The sequence below is a fragment of the Taurulus bubalis genome (assembly GCF_910589615.1).
Source record: "Taurulus bubalis genome assembly, chromosome: 16".
NCBI lineage: Eukaryota > Metazoa > Chordata > Actinopteri > Perciformes > Cottidae > Taurulus > Taurulus bubalis.
This window is the reverse complement of record NC_136604.1, coordinates 7,360,597-7,378,367: the sequence shown is the minus strand read 5'-3', so window position 1 is coordinate 7,378,367 and position 17,771 is coordinate 7,360,597. Positions and strand designations below refer to the sequence as shown.

Below are 17,771 nucleotides of genomic sequence, written 5' to 3'. Positions count from 1 at the left end.
GTTAATTTATTCAGTTTCCATGGTCTCTTTCATTCCTTCTGCGTTAATGATCATTGACCAGGCTTAATAGATCATTTCATATACTGTAAATTGCTACTACTAAGTGACTGGATTAAAACAAATCAGTAATAACAAATATACCATTTTGCGTTATTACAGTGCACATTGTGTTTATAATGACTGTTAGAACTGTTTATTATATAAGAAAAATGTTATTTTTATTACTATAGAACTGTACATTGTGTACTGTGAATCCACGCTGCTGATTGGAGAAGCTGGAACCGGAAATGACGTCGAAGGGGCTTCATCACGTTAAATTTAAAACCGGAACAAACAAAAGAAACCAAAGCAAAGCTCAGCAGCTGTGTTAGTGCTTTCGTGAAAGTGTTTTTAAGTAATAAAACATAATTTGCGTAAAACAGGATTATTTAAGGGACGCGGACGTTTCGTACCGCGGCTCAAGAACAGAGATGAAGATGGCAGCATAACATTAGCCAAACATCTAGATTTTATGTTTTTATTTTATTTTAAAGTTATCGATTTGGTTTAGTCAACCTTTCAGTATTTTTTATTTTTTATTGACTTTATAATGAAGGGCTCCCATTCTGCTTTTTTGAGGCGAAGGCGGAGGCAGTACAGCGGGGTGGCCGGGCTGCTGTATCCGCTGCTCGGTGCGTGTCTCTGGGCTTCGGTGGTCGGGTACAAGCCGGTGGTCATCGTCCACGGTTTGTTCGACAGCTCAGGGGATTTTATACATTTACAGAACTTTATCAACGAGGTAAGTGGTCGCAGCAAAGAGGCTGGTTCAATGTTGTCTCTGGAGCGAAGTATACGTTTAGTTTAGCAGGAGTTGACATTATACAACGTATACTGCAGGCCTCCAGCTTATATCACCACATGTTATCAGCAAGTGGACCTGCGCCATGCAGTATGTACTGTGCCACATTGTAGTCGGATGATTGTCTTGTAGTGTATTTGCATCTGCTTTTAATCTGTGGTGCTAGTTAAGTATGTTTTTGTTTAGTTTCTTACTGTTATGTAATATAGCTTGTGCACATTGTTATTGCTTCTGTTCTTTCAGTTTTTACCACGTAAAGTGCCTTTTTAAAGCGCTATACAAATAAAATGCATTATTATTAATAATGTAAATGTTCCTGCATTATTCCTGCAGCAACACCACAGGAGAGTGAGATATTAGTACCTTATCATTTGCGAGTGCCTTCATCCTTTCAAGTGTTGATTGTAAAAAGAGTTGTAAATGTTGGTTTTATATAACCCGTGGTTTACACTGTATATATTGTGTTTGTAATAACCTGGTTGAGTTGAGGAAGTGGTGAAGATTTTGTGGGGACTCCGGCAAGGTTGATGAAATTAAACCTAGATTCAGTTCCTCTTTTTCAAGCCTAGAAAGCTGAACCTGACTTTCTGGAGGAAATAGAAAGCAGAATGTAGACCTCGGTCTAGCTGTTTCCTACTAAACAGCCTTATGATGAATAATCAATATCTAAAGTACATCCTGATCTATTATTTTTTTCACTAAAAAAACCGCTGTGGACTTTTGGTAATACAAGATGTTTGGTTTGCCCTCCTGCTGTTGCTTTTAACACTGAGCGTAGTTTCTTGTTCTTGTTTCATGCTTTGTGCAACAATATGAGGAATTACTTGCACACAGTTCTCCCCACAAGACCAGTACGCACTGTTTATGAATTGAAACCGCCTCCTTCTTTCTCCTGCAGTCTCACCCTGGAACAAATGTTACAGTCATCGAGTTGTTTGACAGAAGTGCCAGCCTGCAGCCCATGTGGAAGCAGGTGGAGGGATTCAAGGCAGCTATTTACCCAATAATGCAAAACGCAGAAGACGGGGTCCACTTTATCTGCTACTCGCAAGGTCTGAGTGCATTTGTGCAAGTGACAAAGAGACATATGTGGTATTTGCTTTAGATTTTAAAACAGTCTTGGTATGCAATTCCTTGAATAACTCTGTTGTGAATATTATTTTATTTAAAAGAGTGAGGCTTTACGAGACTCTCTGTTTTATTTCAAATTAGTTTCTTATCATTTTAACGTGTTTCTATAGATTAAAGGTCAAACTGAAATGCATTTTTTAGAAACAAAACTTAAAAGTAGTCTTTACAATGCATGCAATTAGTATGATTAGAGCTGAAAACCACTGGACGATCAATCAGGTAGTGATCGAAAGAAAATTCATTTGAAGCTATTTTAAGTTTTGATTACTCAAGCAAATTTCAAGAAAAATGCCAGATTCCAGCTTCTAAATTGGAATAATGTTCTGCTTTTATTTGTCTTATGTGATTAATTGAATATCTTTAGTTTTTTGAATGTAGAATACACCACCCCTTTTGAAAAGGTAAAAATATTATTTATTTGTTTACATTTTAACAGGTGGACTGGTTTGCAGAGGAATCCTCTCCACTCTCTCTGACCACAACGTCCAGTCTTTCATCTCTCTGTCCTCGCCTCAGGGCGGCCAATATGGAGGTGGGTTCAATTTCAAAGGCTTAACACTTATGTTTATAGCACCTCTCATCAATATTTTCTTAAGAACAATATATCAAATGACAACATGAAAACAGCGTGACGACGCCTTTTGGCGTTGTCACGCTGTTTTTTGCTGTTTTTTGCTGTTTTTTGCTTGCCCGGTATTTCCCCCGGGTGTTGGTAGAGTGCATATTAGTAACTGCTGGATGTATAAGTGGCCTGAGTGGCCTTAAATCCATGGGAAGGACTTGTTTCTTCTCTCAAGCATGGTCTTCATCCTGCTCTTTGCCCCTCCAGACACAGACTACTTGAGGTACCTCTTCCCACAGTTTATGAAGTCCAACCTCTTCCACATCTGCTACACGTCAGTAGGTCAGAGGATCTCCATCTGCAACTACTGGAATGGTGAGAATAAATCTGATTCCTTATCCCTGAATTGACAATTGGATATTCAGTGTGCTGTTTCCCTTACGATTTGTATCAGACTCAAAGAGAGGAGATGTAGTATAAGAAAGCTTCATTAACAAGTGTTTTGACATACTGGTCCTCCTCCTCCAGACCCCCACCATAGAGACCTCTATGTGAACAGCAGTGACTATTTGGCTCTGCTCAACAGCGAGAGACACAATCCAAACACAACAGGTCAGTACATTGCTTGAGGGTAAAACTCTTCCATAAGTGATGGTGATTGATGATGCAACAGTGGGGTTGAACTCCAGAAATATACATCAATAGGTAGGAGGAGGTTGCTGTTGTGCTTTTGTTATCAGCTGGTTCTTAGAATAACTGTTCATTTTGTTAATTAACTGAGTTGTTTACAGTAAACACAATATATCAAGAAAACTCACCCCAATATAATAATTAAAGACACCAAGAGTACACATACAAATGTATTTAACCAACAAACAGTGGTCAATTTTCCTTTATGTTTTGAATAACATATTAAAAACTGGGGCTATTCAAGTCTTAATATTGTAATTACATTTGTTTATAACAAATGTATGATGATGATAATAATAACTATATTCAGACAATCAATCACTGAGAAAACCAGCATGAGTTCGCTTTCACACCAGCTTTCTTTTGGAAAATAAATAGTTCCTGAAATTTATCAGGCAATATTTGAAAAACATAGCAGAGGAAGTACAATGAGATAAGATAAAATAAGACTTTATCGATTTCAGTGAGGAAATTCCCAATTCTCAGGCAAACAGAGAAGTCTGAGGAAGACTGAGAAGTAAGAAGATGAAGAAAATAAAGATGCTATACATACAATACGTCACAGTCGAAAAAACCTCTGGTCTAAAGTGTAATAAAGTAATGTACCTCTTTATCTCAGAGTGGAAGAAGAACTTCCTCAAAATCCAAAAGCTGGTTTTGATCGGAGGACCAGACGATGGAGTCATCACTCCCTGGCAGTCGAGGTGAGCTCATCCTGTCTCAAACATTTCTATAAAAGGTTTTCGTGCTTGTGGTCTTTTCATCTGACATATTATTTCATGGAATTAAATAGAAAAACACTTTTCGCTAATCTTTGACAATTTTTTTTTGGGGACATTGTCGCAGTTTGATAGTGAAAGTGAGGGCGTCATCTTGTGCGTTCAAATGCTTTAAAAACGTTTTGCCAAACACACATGAGGCCAACCCGTCTGTGAACTGACCCTGGTGCTAAAATGCCTCTGAAACACCCGAGGTAATTCATCTAATCGAGTATTATGTCGGCGTCTGAACCCCTGATGAAAGCCACTTAACTTGTTGAGATTAGTATTTCCTCTGCTACAGTTGAGTGATTATTCTTTCCAGTTCACTTTGATTCACACACAATTACTTTTTCCGTTGTCATATGAAACTTTTTACACTCAGTTCACACATTATTCCACTGTGCTCGATTTTCTTTTTTTGTCTTTGACTGATCAGATGACTCTCATGTGACGCTCACACGTTATAACACTTCTGTCTGTCTTCTGGTTTTTAGTCAGTTTGGATTTTATGACGACAACGAGACTGTCGTTGAGATGCAGCATCAAGATGTGAGTGAAAATCACACAACAGACACACACATACAAAACTGTTTTTAGTTTATTACAGTGCCCTCTGTGATTGTTTCTTATGCTTTCATATTATTATGGATTGTTTTCATCTGTCATTTTTATTTATTGTATGCACAAGCACACATGCACATCTAAGACACCAACATTGCAGCGGTGAAGCACACATTTCTTTTCAGACTAGCACAGAACTTTTTATATATAATGTTACATTGCAAACAAAGAACTTAATCCTCTGTCACAAATTGACTAATACAATTTGCCACCATCAGAAATGACGGACATTTCATTGAAAAGTGACGACCTTAAATCGTCATATAATGAGCAATAAAAGATATAAAAGACTTCATCTTCAATCTCACATAAATCACAGAATGATCTAAGATTTTTTTTCTCCTCAGCGAGAGCCTTGAAACCTGTACATTTATGTAGCTAGTGGTAATGTAATTGAACATAACTGTGCACACAGAAATATTTTAGTTAAAGGGTGCTTCATATAAGCTTCTGCAACGTCATATAACCGACCGTCTTTCCTTATACATCAGGAATTATGTTTGCCTTTGAATTGCCTTTTTTCCAAAATAAATTAACCATCAAAAATAATATTTTTTCCCAGTAAAAAGATATATTTGTGGCGAGCTGGAACATCTCATATTTAAATCTAATATTTGGAGGTTCCCATCCCAATGCAGCTCATCATACTTGTATTGCTTTGGGATAATATGCCCTAAAACTTTAAGAAGAAGAACAGCCCTATTTAATTTTTGTTTTCTCTTCTTCTTCCTGTTTCAGGTGTATTTAAAAGATGTTTTCGGTCTGAAGACGCTGGCGGCTCGTGGAGATCTGATCATCTGTTCGGTTCCCGGCGTTGAACACGTGCATTGGCACTCGAATGAGACGGTGTTCCACATGTGCATGGAGAAATGGCTGGTGTAGAGCAAAACTATTTAAACACTCACACAGATACACACACAGAGTTACACACCCTGCAGTTATATAAGCTTCCACCACGTATGAAAGGCCGCTGTGAAGTATCCTCGCAAACATTTGTGAGTGTACTCTCATGGATGAAATCTAATTTTATGGATTCCAGTTCTTAGAAATGTAGTTATGGTGGTTATGCTCTCTGCTGGTGAGGTTTGTGTTCTGTTGATACATTTAGATGTTTATGTTCATCCTAGTAACTACTAGGTTACTTTAAAGGGAATAGTTTGATATTTTTGGAAGTACACTTATTTGCTTGTCTTGCAGAGCATTGATACCACTATCATGACGGGCAGCAGCCGCTTTTCTTAGCTTGGTGTTGAGACTGGAAACAGAGACACGGATAGCCTGGCTCTGTCCAAAGCTGACACAATCCACCGACCAGCACCTCTTGCGCTCAATAATTAACATGTTCTATGTTGTCTGTTTCCACTCTACAAGAACTGAAGTGTAAAACAAACAATTTCTTGGCTAGATGCAGTTATTTAGTCTTATGGTCACAGTGAGGTTGCCGGGCTGCCAGAACAAACTCCAGAGAGGTACTGCTCACAGACCAGCAATGAAACACCATTAAACCACACATAAGTTAAACAAACTGGATACAATGTGTTAATTAGTGTGCTTTAGAGATGCTGGTTTGCAGACTATTTACCTTTGGACACAGCCAGGCTATCTGTTTCCCTCTATTTTCAGCCAGTCTACTATATATATTTAATAATAATATATTTATTGTACGGACAATAAAGTGGCATCGATCTTCTTCTTCTCTAACTTTCGGCAAGAAATGAATAAGTGTATTTCGCGAAACTGCTCCTTTTTAATTATCTCTTTTAGGACGTGTTGCTGCTGTTGGACAAATACAGCACATCTCTGTCTGTGCTGATGATTTTTTCTCATAAAATAAGCACAGGGCACAAACCGTCAGAAGCAAGACATATATATATATATATATATATATATATATATATATATATATATATACTTGGTGAAGGTTTATCTAGGTTTATGTTATTACAGTCAGCAACGGTATAGCAAATCATACATTAAAGGAGCAGTTCAGCAATTTAGTATTGCATTTCAGTAAAGTATAGGGACAAAAAGAAGGGTCAAAAATCTATGTAACAGCGGCTGAAGATCGAAGATATTTTCGTGTTTTCTGTCCCGGGCTGATCTTCATTTGTACAAATTGATGGAGTGCCCCTTTAATTAGCATGAAAGTGTTGCCCGCGAACATACAGTATATATCCATGTGTGTGTCTGTGTGTGCTTGGTCACACATACCTCAAAACACCACAAAACACAACAGTGCCTGAGCGACGTTCTGTCATCTTGTCTTCATGTACAGATTCACTGCCCTGCTCATCGTACGATGCAGTAATTTATATCTTTTTATTCTTCCATTTTTAACCCAAGGTGGGACATATCATGTCTACTATTATGTCTGTGCAGTGCTTTGGAGCTTGAGTAGATTGAGCCTTAACGTTTCCCCCCTCATGCCTCAGTGTTTCCTGTCCCATACCGAAGTGCTACGACACACTGCCTTTAGTGACAGTGCTAAAACATATTTATATAGAGGAGTGGCTGTAGAGTGGCAGTGCTATATTTGTGTTTACTTGTCGACCAGACTATTGCACGTGGCACTCTTTACCCACCCATCGCATTTAGATATCTCAGGCGTTTGAGCAACCTTCATGTTTGTCCGTTTGTTGGAAAATGGATTGATTCCTCTCAACTGTTTTGTTGGATGTTTATGTACTTTATAGATGTTTCTTGAAGAAAAACAAAGAAAAGGAATGGAAATATCTATTGTGTGATAAAACAAGTGAATGTATATTTTAGTTTGTGGAAAAGTAATCATTGCACAAGGTTTAACCAAATTGTGTTTTTAAAGGGAAATGATGAAGATGGGAACTTCTGTTTTGAAGTTGTATATATGTCGTATTATTTGGATATTGTTGCATCCTTTGTGTACTTGTACAAGTTAAATTAACCTAACCTAACTGCATAACCTGGATTTAAGGGATATCCTCTCTGCTCAGTTTTCTTGACATGAAAACTTACTGTTCCTGTGTGGTTAAGTAGAATTTTCTAAAAACTCAAAAAGAAACTACTATTTTGACTCCTACAATTTCTAAAGTCTCTGATTCGCATATGAAAATGTGTTATATGTTGTCAACTCCTCAATAAAAGACAGTTTTGAACAACAGTTATTGTCTTGTCACTTGTCATATGAATATGGATAAATAAACTGGAAGATAAAACATCAGTACAAATATGCAGAAGATAATTAGCTGTTAGCTGAGTTTAAATCAGTAGTATAAAATATCAGTACTAATGTATCTTTGTTGCAAGTCTTTCGGGATACTTAGTTCGGGAAAATCATCAAAATATATTTTATGCTTTTATGATGCACAATGAATAAATACCCTACAAAATAACATCATATTTATTCGATTTTTAAAAACTAAAATATCGGTTTTGGCTTCTACTTTTTGCCATTTTTGTCATGAATCATTTATGCCAGATACCTACTGTCAAAATCATTGCTGTCGATTTATGGAGTGAAAAAGAGTGTCAGTGCACACAGAAAAAAGGGACAGAAAATACATTTTAAGAACATAAAAACAAACAAATTAAAGTGAAGTCAGCGTATTTCACACTAAGTGCTCGGCACAGACTACACACACACTTCGAGAGTCAGAGCCGCTTTAAAAAGAAAGGAATACAATTCCCTACATGCATTGCGCCCCGGAAGAAACCAGCCACCTCACCGGATATCTGCACGCAGCGCCTCGAAAAGGCCCTTTTCCGTCTCAGAGAACTGTGGTACACAACGGCAGACACAAGTGAGTGGAAAAAATAGTTTTTACTCGCTTCATATGTCCTGAAAAAGATCATTCTCGGGTATTTAGAATCGTCACTGGCTCATGTTGGCCGACAGACGGGAACCAAACATCCAAGTTTGCCGTAATGTTGCTATATTTCCGTTAAGATTTCCCCTCGAGCACAACGGCGCGGAGCGTTAGCATGTGGCTAGCTCGCTAGCACATGTGGATGCTGCATGCTAATCGGCGACCTCGATAGATCTTGAACTCAGTGCTTTATCTAACTAACTGTAGCGACAGTATGCTTACTATTATTACGTATATTAATGTAGAATACACCACCCCTGTATAAAATGTCACATTTTTCCAGTTTTTCGTGTAAGCTTGTCAGCTGACAGCTAACGTAAACTTTTGGAGCAGCAGGCTTCAGCTCGGGCCTTACTATGGAAGCCGCTGTTTCCCCCACGTTCTGCATTGCATCTGATCATAAATGATCTAAGACATTTGTCTTTTAGTCGAAGATTCATGTTTAGTTTTTTCTGTGTCTATGTGACGTGGTTTAGGTCACGAAACGGGTAGAGCGTTGCAATGTAGCATCAATCTCAATTAGTGTCGTTAATGGTTCGCTTTAATGGTCTTTTATATTGCCTGATGTTAAATTGTTGGTTACAGTCAAATTGATTCCGAACAAATATAATGTGACAATAACTCATTCAAAATATATTCCTTTAATCTTTTTATATTGAAAGCTGCATTCTCATTACCTGTGCTATTTGTTTGCGTTTCATCCAATAAACGAGGCTAGAGTCACGCCTGGATAGTCCCATTGTCCAGGTGTGCTAGAGTGCTCGCAGAGGAAATATCTTTGCTTATTCATTGGCTGTTGTCTGTTGTGACCCAGTCAATCACCAACAAAGATACATTACAGTACCAGTGGCCGGTGTTTATTCCAAAGTTAATCTTTCAGACTCTAATGTGCTGTGACAATAACTCTTTAAAAAAAGGTAACGGTTTGACTAATGTGCACTCAAGGCTGTTAGTGTGATGTGCTTTGTGTCCTTAAATTGACCACCGGCATCTTTTTCTTAACCCCAGTGACTGAGTGGGAGACTGCCCCAGCCGTTGCTGAGTCCCCGGAGATCAAACTTTTCGGCAAGTGGAGCACTGACGATGTCCAGATCAATGACATCTCTCTGCAGGTAAGCAGCAAGAGGCCATTTCTAGAACTTTCTTAGTTTCATTTCTGCTTTAAAAAAATATATATATTTCATGCATCAAGCGAGGCTAGAGTCACGCCTGGATAGTCCCATTGTCCAGGTGTGCTAGAGTGCTCGCAGAGGAAATGTCTTTGCTTATTCATTGGCTGTAGTCTGTTGTGGCCCAGTCAATCACCAACAAAGATACACTAACTCTTCCTACATGCTGTACTTCAACAGTACTTGGTTAAAATCTGCATAAACAATGATGTTTGAATCACCCTTTGTACACAACAGGATTACATTGCTGTGAAAGAGAAGTACGCCAAGTACCTGCCACACTCTGGAGGACGTTACGCCGCCAAGCGTTTCCGTAAGGCCCAGTGCCCCATTGTGGAGCGTCTGACCAACTCCATGATGATGCACGGCCGCAACAACGGCAAGAAGCTGATGACCGTGCGCATCGTCAAGCACGCCTTCGAGATCATCCACCTACTGACTGGAGAGGTATGTACCACTAACATTCAAACTGTCACTCTTGTTTAGTGTGTAGCATGATTAAGGCAGACATTTGGAAGGCGTCTTGTCAATTATAAGCTACAGGATAAGTCTCCAACTGATTCTATGGGACAAGTTTTCATACACAAGAGCTTCTCATAGTTTATTTTTGATTCAGTCTGTTGCACGAAAAAACTAAATAAAAAATTTGAAAGGAGATTTTATTTTTTGTGCAGACAGATTTGTCAGTTGTATATTTTGCTCTAAAACGTTTTATTTCATAACGGTTAACCAGGTACCTGTGTAGAGACGACTCTAATTGTTTGCCCTAATTGTACTTGAGAAAATGCAAATGAGTTGTTGTCACGGGCACCATTAATGCAACAAAGAAAAAAACAGACTGCAGTTATAATCAGTTAATTGAATATGTAATATAAATTGTTTAATTCCCAGATTTGTACATGTGGAGGGGGAAAACAAATATCCCATTTCTAGTGCCAATTACAGAAGTTACTGTCGAACTGATGTCACTGTTTGGCGAGACACCAGACGTATAGTGGCGACTAGAACACTACTTAAAAATATTAGTTGGTAGAACATTGAGCAGATTACCAGTACTTTGTTTCAGGTGCTGTCATGGATATCTTTGATGTTTCTACAGGTTTTACTTTTATATAAATTTCTTACTACTATTGATATTTTGATCCCAGAATCCCCTCCAGGTCCTGGTGAACGCCATCATCAACAGTGGACCCCGTGAGGACTCCACCCGTATCGGTCGTGCTGGTACCGTCAGGAGGCAGGCTGTGGATGTGTCACCCCTCCGCAGAGTCAACCAGGTTAACACACTAATTTACAATCAATATGTAGCGTGAAAACAAACCCTCTTACCTCAGACCAGACAAAGGGTGTCATGCTGTCACGTCTTCCAAATTAGCTGTAAATTAAATTGGTGAACGTTAAACAAGATTTAGATTACCGTTCATTTAGTTAGCGCTAGTGTAATACATTTGAAATTATACCAGAGGTTGCCATTTATTTATTTGATCATTTCTGTGAGCAACGGCAAGAAAGTCTTGTCTACATTGGTTTTTCAGCTATAAATATTCCTTTAACCTTTTTATATTGAAATCTGCTTTATTCTCATTAACTGTAATAGTTGTTTTTTTTAGGCAATAAGCGAGGCTAGAGTCACGCCTGGATAGTCCCATTGTCCAGGTGTGCTAGAGTGCTCGCAGAGGAAATATCTTTGCTTATTCATTGGCTGTAGTCGTTGTGACCCAGTCAATCACCAACAAAGATACATTACACTACCAGTGGCCGGTGTTTCTTACAAAGGCAATCCTTCGGTCACTAATGTGCTGTTCTGTCTTGTAGGCCATCTGGCTGCTGTGCACAGGAGCAAGAGAAGCTGCTTTCAGGAACATCAAGACCATCGCTGAGTGCTTGGCTGATGAGCTGATCAATGCCGCAAAGGTAACAGTTTATCCACTTATAGCATGACCATTCCTATTCAAAGGGCATTATTACAGATAACTCAATACCTTTCTGATGCTTATTAATTTTACTAACATGTCCTCCGGTTACATTTTCCTGAGTATGCAAAGGTATGTTAACTGCTAATTCTCCTAATTTCAGGGTTCATCTAACTCTTATGCCATCAAGAAGAAGGACGAGTTGGAGAGAGTTGCCAAGTCCAACCGTTAAAATGTTTGCTTTCTCACAAAATAAATTTGAAGAAATGTATTTTGAGTTGAGTCTTTTTACACTTCTACACAGTTTCAGTTCTTGGACAGTGCACAAACAGGACAACGTCTGTCAGTTACATTTTATTGGCATCACATGCTACAAATTCAAATATGAAAGCTAATTATTTTAAAACTCTGTAGTTTTATTCTTAGCAGCTACACGTGTAAACAGTGTCTGTAAAACTATTGAAATATACCAACATGTCTGAAAGTACTCAATTTATTATGTTCTTTGAAGGTATTTAAGCTCAATTTTACATAACATTTGCCATGGGAATGTGCTCATTTGACTTAATCTCTTATGTGGTTTACAGGGTCCATTTTTGTAAAGTGGTACTGGAATACTGAAATCAGGCTATATTGTACTAGTTTTCCTTTATTTGTGACTCATTCAATTGCTTTCTGTGGTATTTGGTACCAATAGTTTGGTACCCTTTTGTTTTACATTTTAGTCTGCAGACGCTACAGTTGAATTTAGTGGTTTCAGTGATATGTTAACGTTCAGTGAGGAAACCAGCCTGCGTCAGTTTGTTCAGCAGGGGGCAGCGGTGCAAAGAATCAGCCGAAATTAAGTTTGTTAGCAGATGTTACAGTTTAATCATACTCGTACAGATGTGTTTTCCCCTTGAAATAAATAGACGTGAATTGTACTCTGGAAAGTATTTCTGTGACATCACCCCACCGTGAACACGGCGTGTAGTACGCAGATGTTTGGAAATGAGTTTTCAGAAATGCGTGTGCTTTCTGTTGATGAGGAGGCAGAGCGAGGACAGAGACGCTCCCAGCTTGGATGCCTCGCTGCAGGCTGTAGGCAGGAGGGTGTAGTCCTGAAGCTTCTGGAACGCCTGCAGAGAGGAGGGAGGAAATTACTTCCTCATCCAGGCACACATTATCTCAGACCCCTGGAAGAATTTACGGCTCATGAGTTCAATGGAGAAAAACCAACAATATCTCTGGTCTTTTGGACCTTGCATAACATTTATCTAATGCATCAAAGATTATTTAACTACAGACAGCCAATACTGGTTGGAATGGAAGTTCTTTTGACTTTATTTTCTAGTTATATCTCCATTTCAGAAGCATTAAGTGATGACAAAGTACTTATGATGAGTCATTTATCGTGTAACATTTATAAGAATGTACATATTGTTTTTTTCAAGTTTGATCTATTGGTTGGACAAAACAGACATTGTGGAAGTGTCACTAAAGTCATCTTTTAACTCCGCATTCAATTTTCAAGATCTCTTAACCTTTGTCCTCCCGCCTCCGTAACAATGAAGGGTAGAGCTGTGAGTGGCTCCTCGAGACTGCAGCTTTTTGATCCATGGTTTTCCATCATATCTATTTGCAATAGTTACACCAGAGACATGCATCATCTGTCCAAGGTCTTGTTAATCCTCAGCCTTTCTGCTTATGAGCTAATTCAAGGTCAGAAATAACTTGACAATATTCACCGACCTCAGCATAATAATGCTGTTTTTAAGGCTTTGACTAGAAGAGACAGAAGTGGCGACTGACTATAGCAAATGCAATCGTAGGCTTAGACTCTCCTTGGGCAATCCACCGATACTATTTTATATTTGTATGCTTTGTCTATGCTTATTGTTATGCACCTTTCACCGGGTCAAATTCCTTGTATGTTCAACGTACTTGGCAAATTATCAATTCTGATGATTTAGTTTACCTCAGTCTATTTTGTGTTTGACAGATGTTGGTGATTACCAGACAGGAATGGTCTCATAAAAAGACATCATTGAGCACTATTGTGGAAATGTAGGATCCAAAGTTTCAGAGAGTCAGGATACGTTGACCTCTGCAGTTTGAGTTTGACCATCCCGTTTCTAAATCGGTCTCCTGAGAGGGTCACAGTTTTTCGGGTCAGAGATCAAATAAAGCTCCCGTAACCCTTTAATTTAACAAAGATGAGTCTCTTTTTGAACCTGAGGCCTGGAATAAAACCAACTAAATCCTCAGCTGTACTCACAGAGACGCTGTCGGGACATTCCTCTGCAGGCCGGTGGAGCAGGAAGTCCAGTTTAGACGGACCTTTGATGTAGATGCAGTTTGCTGCAGATTCCTCTGGAACAGTGAGCACTTCATAGTGGTGACTGGTCAGCTGCTCCATCATCTGGAGGCAAACACAGTGCACACTTAATACTACACACAGCAGCGTGCCACGCCCAGCATTACACAGACTCAAAGGGAGCATTAGTGCTATTGTTAATATGACCTCAGCCGTTAGGAAATAAATCATGTGTGCGGTTCACGTCGGGAGAGAGAACGGGACACACACACACACACACACACACACACACACACACACACACACACACACACACACACACACACACACACACACACACACACACACACACACACACACACACCATCATTTTTGCATTATTGTATTTAATCATTTTGAAAAATGTGTCATCGGTATACCAATATATCAAATTATTAAAATCCCCTTTCAGATCTGCCTCGTGAATTAAAAAACCCATTGAGGGATTTTGCTCGGACTTTGTCCTTCATCACTGAAGTCTTTTTGTACATTTTAAGGAGGCATTATTGGCTGCAGTCTTGATGAATTAGTGATATCGATCTTCTCACCTAACTCTTGATAAGAAAGCAAAGAAGCATAGGCCCCAAATGTTCATTTCCTTTAAAAGCTATTTTGTATTTCTTAACACCTCATACACACATACATGCATGCACACCTACTGTAAATACAAGCGCTCACCCGGAGTGTCTTCTTGGCCCCGTCACTGTTGCTGATGATGATGGTGTCTGGACCTCCCATGGAGCAGATGTTTCTCAGTCGGGCGCCACCACAGACGGGGACGGTGGATACAGCAAAGTCCTGAACAGACGGCGGTTAATTAACACGCTGTCCCTCCACGCTTCTCTGATGTTCCCTCATCTGGTTTTGTTTGTCACAGTAAACACTCGGTCAGATAATAACCTCTATTCAAGTGCCAAACTTGTCCCACTTGAAGTCGCCCGCTGTTTGATTCTGGAGTTTCTTGTTGAGCATCAGAGGCAGTTGCCACCTTTTGGTCTGAACAGTCCTTCAGTATCACTGCCACCTTAGTGTTATTATTACAGTGATAAATATGTGGCTATGAATTTGTAAGAAGCACTTGAAACATTGATTTTACAACTGAAAAACATGCAAAACGCTGGTTCATACCAGACAGAATCAACAACACTCAAACTCACACACACATTCAACAGGAGTAGATGCAAAGTGTCTGTGTGTGTGTGGGTTTTAGAAGTAGCAGAAGTGCACTTAAGAGAAGTGGAGGAATCGAGCCGGAGCGGCCCACTGTGTGGTCTCTATTATTTGGCCAATTGAACGGCTTCATTCATCACCGTTAACGGACTATAATTCCCCAAATGCAACACAGCAAATGGCCACCTGCTCACTTGCAGCTGGGTTTGTTTTACAGCAAACATCCTGGCACTTAAGACTTGGTTGCACTGGCAAAAAGAAAAAAATTGTTTATTATATTAATTGGTAGTGGATTTAGATGAGTTCCTCCAAAGTACGTCCTCTCATTTTAACACCATTTTATTATTTAAAGACCAAAGCAAAAAGACTGTCTGCTCGACTGCTTTCCAGCATTCAGCCCCCGCTTCATCTTCTCCACGGGCCTCTTACCCTGAACGTGTCCGCCAGTACTTCTGCCCCTCTGTGGTTGGTGTGGGACGAGATGCCGACAAAGAACTCCCTTCCTGTGAAGAGGACGTCGCTGCCCTCCAGCGTGGCCCCTCCAGAGTCCCCCTCCTCGGCCCCCATCTCCACCACAGTCAGACTCAGCTCCGTCACCACCCTCCTCACTGCCTCCACCTGGAGAGACGAGGAGCAAAGAAGGATGAAGAGAAAGCAACACATTCATGGCCCAACTTCAGTCAGTGTGAGAGCTCGACTGTGTGAACGTCTCTACGTAGTTTCCATTATAAAACACCTTTATTACGGTTTGTTCTATCCATCCATCTAAATTATTAACAAAAATATGTTGACATTACGGCCTTACAGGTTCCAAAGCATGTACATTATTGTTTTGTTATTTCAGTGCAAGGAACCCCTCACACTTTGTCAAAAATGGATCTGGAATAATTTTGTAGGAAGAAAAAAAAAACGATGACATTTGGTACATAAATTAAATTAAAATTAGCTGAACATGAAAAATTCCAACGGTTCCTCATTAATGAAGAAACAATATTTCCAGTAACAAAAAAGCAATGAATTCATGTTTTCTTGAGTCTTAATGCTGTTCTTTCAAAGAAATTAAAATGTTGTCTTTCATTAGTACCAAATTACATCATTCTTTCCAGGATTTCTTTGTGGAAATAATTCAGACCCCTAAATTAAGGTATCCACAGAACCTTTACAATAGAAGTCATTTTCGCTGCCCCAAAAACATTATATTGCTTTGAAAAATCAAACGTAAAGGGCAAAGGTCAACAAAAACATGGGCGTCATGATGACGATTTGGTTTCAGTCATCTCTTGGTTTGAAAAGGTTGCTTTCTAAAGTACACACTTTAGTCTCAGGGGATCCAAAAGGCAACTGAAAGCACCGACATGAATCTTTTAGACCACGTGACAATAATGCAACTTAATTCTATCTAAACAAGTGAAGCATCTGTTGCAGGTTCATTCTCACACCATACTTGATATGAACTGACACAAACAGCTACTGCTTACTGCCCTTTGTCGGACAAAGCCAGATTAAGAGCATTGTCAGAGGATTAGGGTGCTGAATTTAAACCACGTTCTTCTCCACGGCGTTACCTCGCTGCGTCTCTGCTGCTTGAGGGGCCTGGTGATGAGCGCCGTGTCTCCCTGGATGACGGCCACGTCCTCGATCCTCCAGCTCTCCGGCAGCTCGGGGTCGGGGGGGATCTCGATCAGCTGCAGGCCCACCTTCTGTCTCAGGGCTCCCGTCAGGCAACCGAACTGACGCTGAGCTTTGGCCAGCTCCACCGAGGTCTCCCCGTTCTCACGGCCGTCTCCCGCCGCTTTCCCAAAGGTCTCGGGAATGCCCCGCACCACGGCGTGGGTAAAGCGGCCATATGGGCACATGTTGGCCATGATATCAATGAACTATAACTAGTGTTGGTGTTCTGCAAAGATGCCAACAAGTTGAGTATGAAGACAAGCAAAGAGGATGCGAGTTATCAACTTCTTCACAGTGTAGTCTTGAAGAGCAATAACACCAGATGAAGTTTTAAATTGAGCTAATGGTGGATCAAGTTGTCCACGAGGAACGCGGAGAGCATCTTCGTCCCCGTCTCTCCGCTTCTTCTTTCGTTCCAGTACTCCACCGGCTAGTCCTATACCTCGGCAGATGCCAGGAAGTGGAAGCAGAAGATCCCAGCCTGAGAAGGAGGGAGATGGACACGTCAACAAACCCACAATGAAACAAATCCCATCTCTTGTGGGACACAAATACCCCAAGGCCACGAAATAGGTCAATATCTATGACATTACTATGGAGGTTCCCAAAAGGCACGGCCCTACAGAATTGCAACAAATGTGAAACGTTGCGATTGTTAGTTTGTAGGACACATTATCACCGAAAAACCATTCAAGGTCTGCAGAATTAAAAAAGCAGCATTGTCCAAGGCGAGATTGAAAGGAAACATTCTTCTGCAATATGCTGCAAAGCCTTTCCATGTTTGGGCAGTGGGCTGGATTTGGGACAATTGCCCTTTCATCATCTCCCCTGTACCTCGCAGCAGCCGCCCACTGTGAGGCTGCAGAAAAGGGACTTCCACACAGGATGTTTCCGAAATCTGGATCATAACTTATGCAACAAGTGCTGAGCTTTGATATTATTTTGCTTTTGCTACGAGGCAGCGCGAAGATATGTGTTTTAAGAAGACTTCCCTGCAAGTTCAGGCTGTGAAATCACAGTTAACAGTTCAAATGTGTCCTTAGACTGCGTCGCCGCGAGTTCTCCAGC

General features: G+C 40.1%; 3 protein-coding genes across 3 annotated transcripts; 2 read left to right on the top strand and 1 right to left on the bottom strand.

The window, feature by feature from the left end:
- Positions 1-589: 589 nt before the first annotated feature.
- On the top strand, positions 590-5,485 carry ppt2b (palmitoyl-protein thioesterase 2b; the record flags this gene model as incomplete). Its single annotated transcript, XM_079231575.1, has 8 exons — positions 590-778; positions 1,737-1,890; positions 2,406-2,501; positions 2,799-2,906; positions 3,060-3,143; positions 3,841-3,925; positions 4,477-4,531; positions 5,342-5,485. 8 exons carry the CDS (start codon positions 590-592, stop codon positions 5,483-5,485), a joined length of 915 nt encoding a protein of 304 aa, XP_079087701.1.
- Positions 5,486-8,291: 2,806 nt separating this feature from the next.
- Positions 8,292-11,798, top strand: rps5 (ribosomal protein S5). Its single transcript, XM_079231580.1, has 6 exons — positions 8,292-8,379; positions 9,454-9,557; positions 9,852-10,061; positions 10,763-10,891; positions 11,430-11,528; positions 11,691-11,798. Coding segments are annotated over exons 1-6 (612 nt in total). The 5' UTR covers positions 8,292-8,378; the 3' UTR covers positions 11,760-11,798.
- A 125-nt stretch (positions 11,799-11,923) lies between these two features.
- Positions 11,924-16,897, bottom strand: ddah2 (DDAH family member 2, ADMA-independent; the record flags this gene model as incomplete). The annotated part of the gene is made up of 5 exons (XM_079231577.1): positions 11,924-12,645; positions 13,785-13,928; positions 14,541-14,660; positions 15,462-15,650; positions 16,598-16,897. The coding sequence occupies 5 exons, from the start codon at positions 16,895-16,897 to the stop codon at positions 12,526-12,528; spliced, it is 873 nt and encodes a 290-aa protein (XP_079087703.1). The 3' UTR covers positions 11,924-12,525.
- Between the last annotated feature and the right edge of the window lie 874 nt (positions 16,898-17,771).

Coding starts and splice junctions, on each gene's coding strand:
- rps5 (XM_079231580.1), top strand. Junction 10,062..10,762: donor TCCACCTACTGACTGGAGAG/GTATGTACCACT, acceptor TTTTGATCCCAG/AATCCCCTCCAGGTCCTGGT. Junction 10,892..11,429: donor CCCTCCGCAGAGTCAACCAG/GTTAACACACTA, acceptor TCTGTCTTGTAG/GCCATCTGGCTGCTGTGCAC.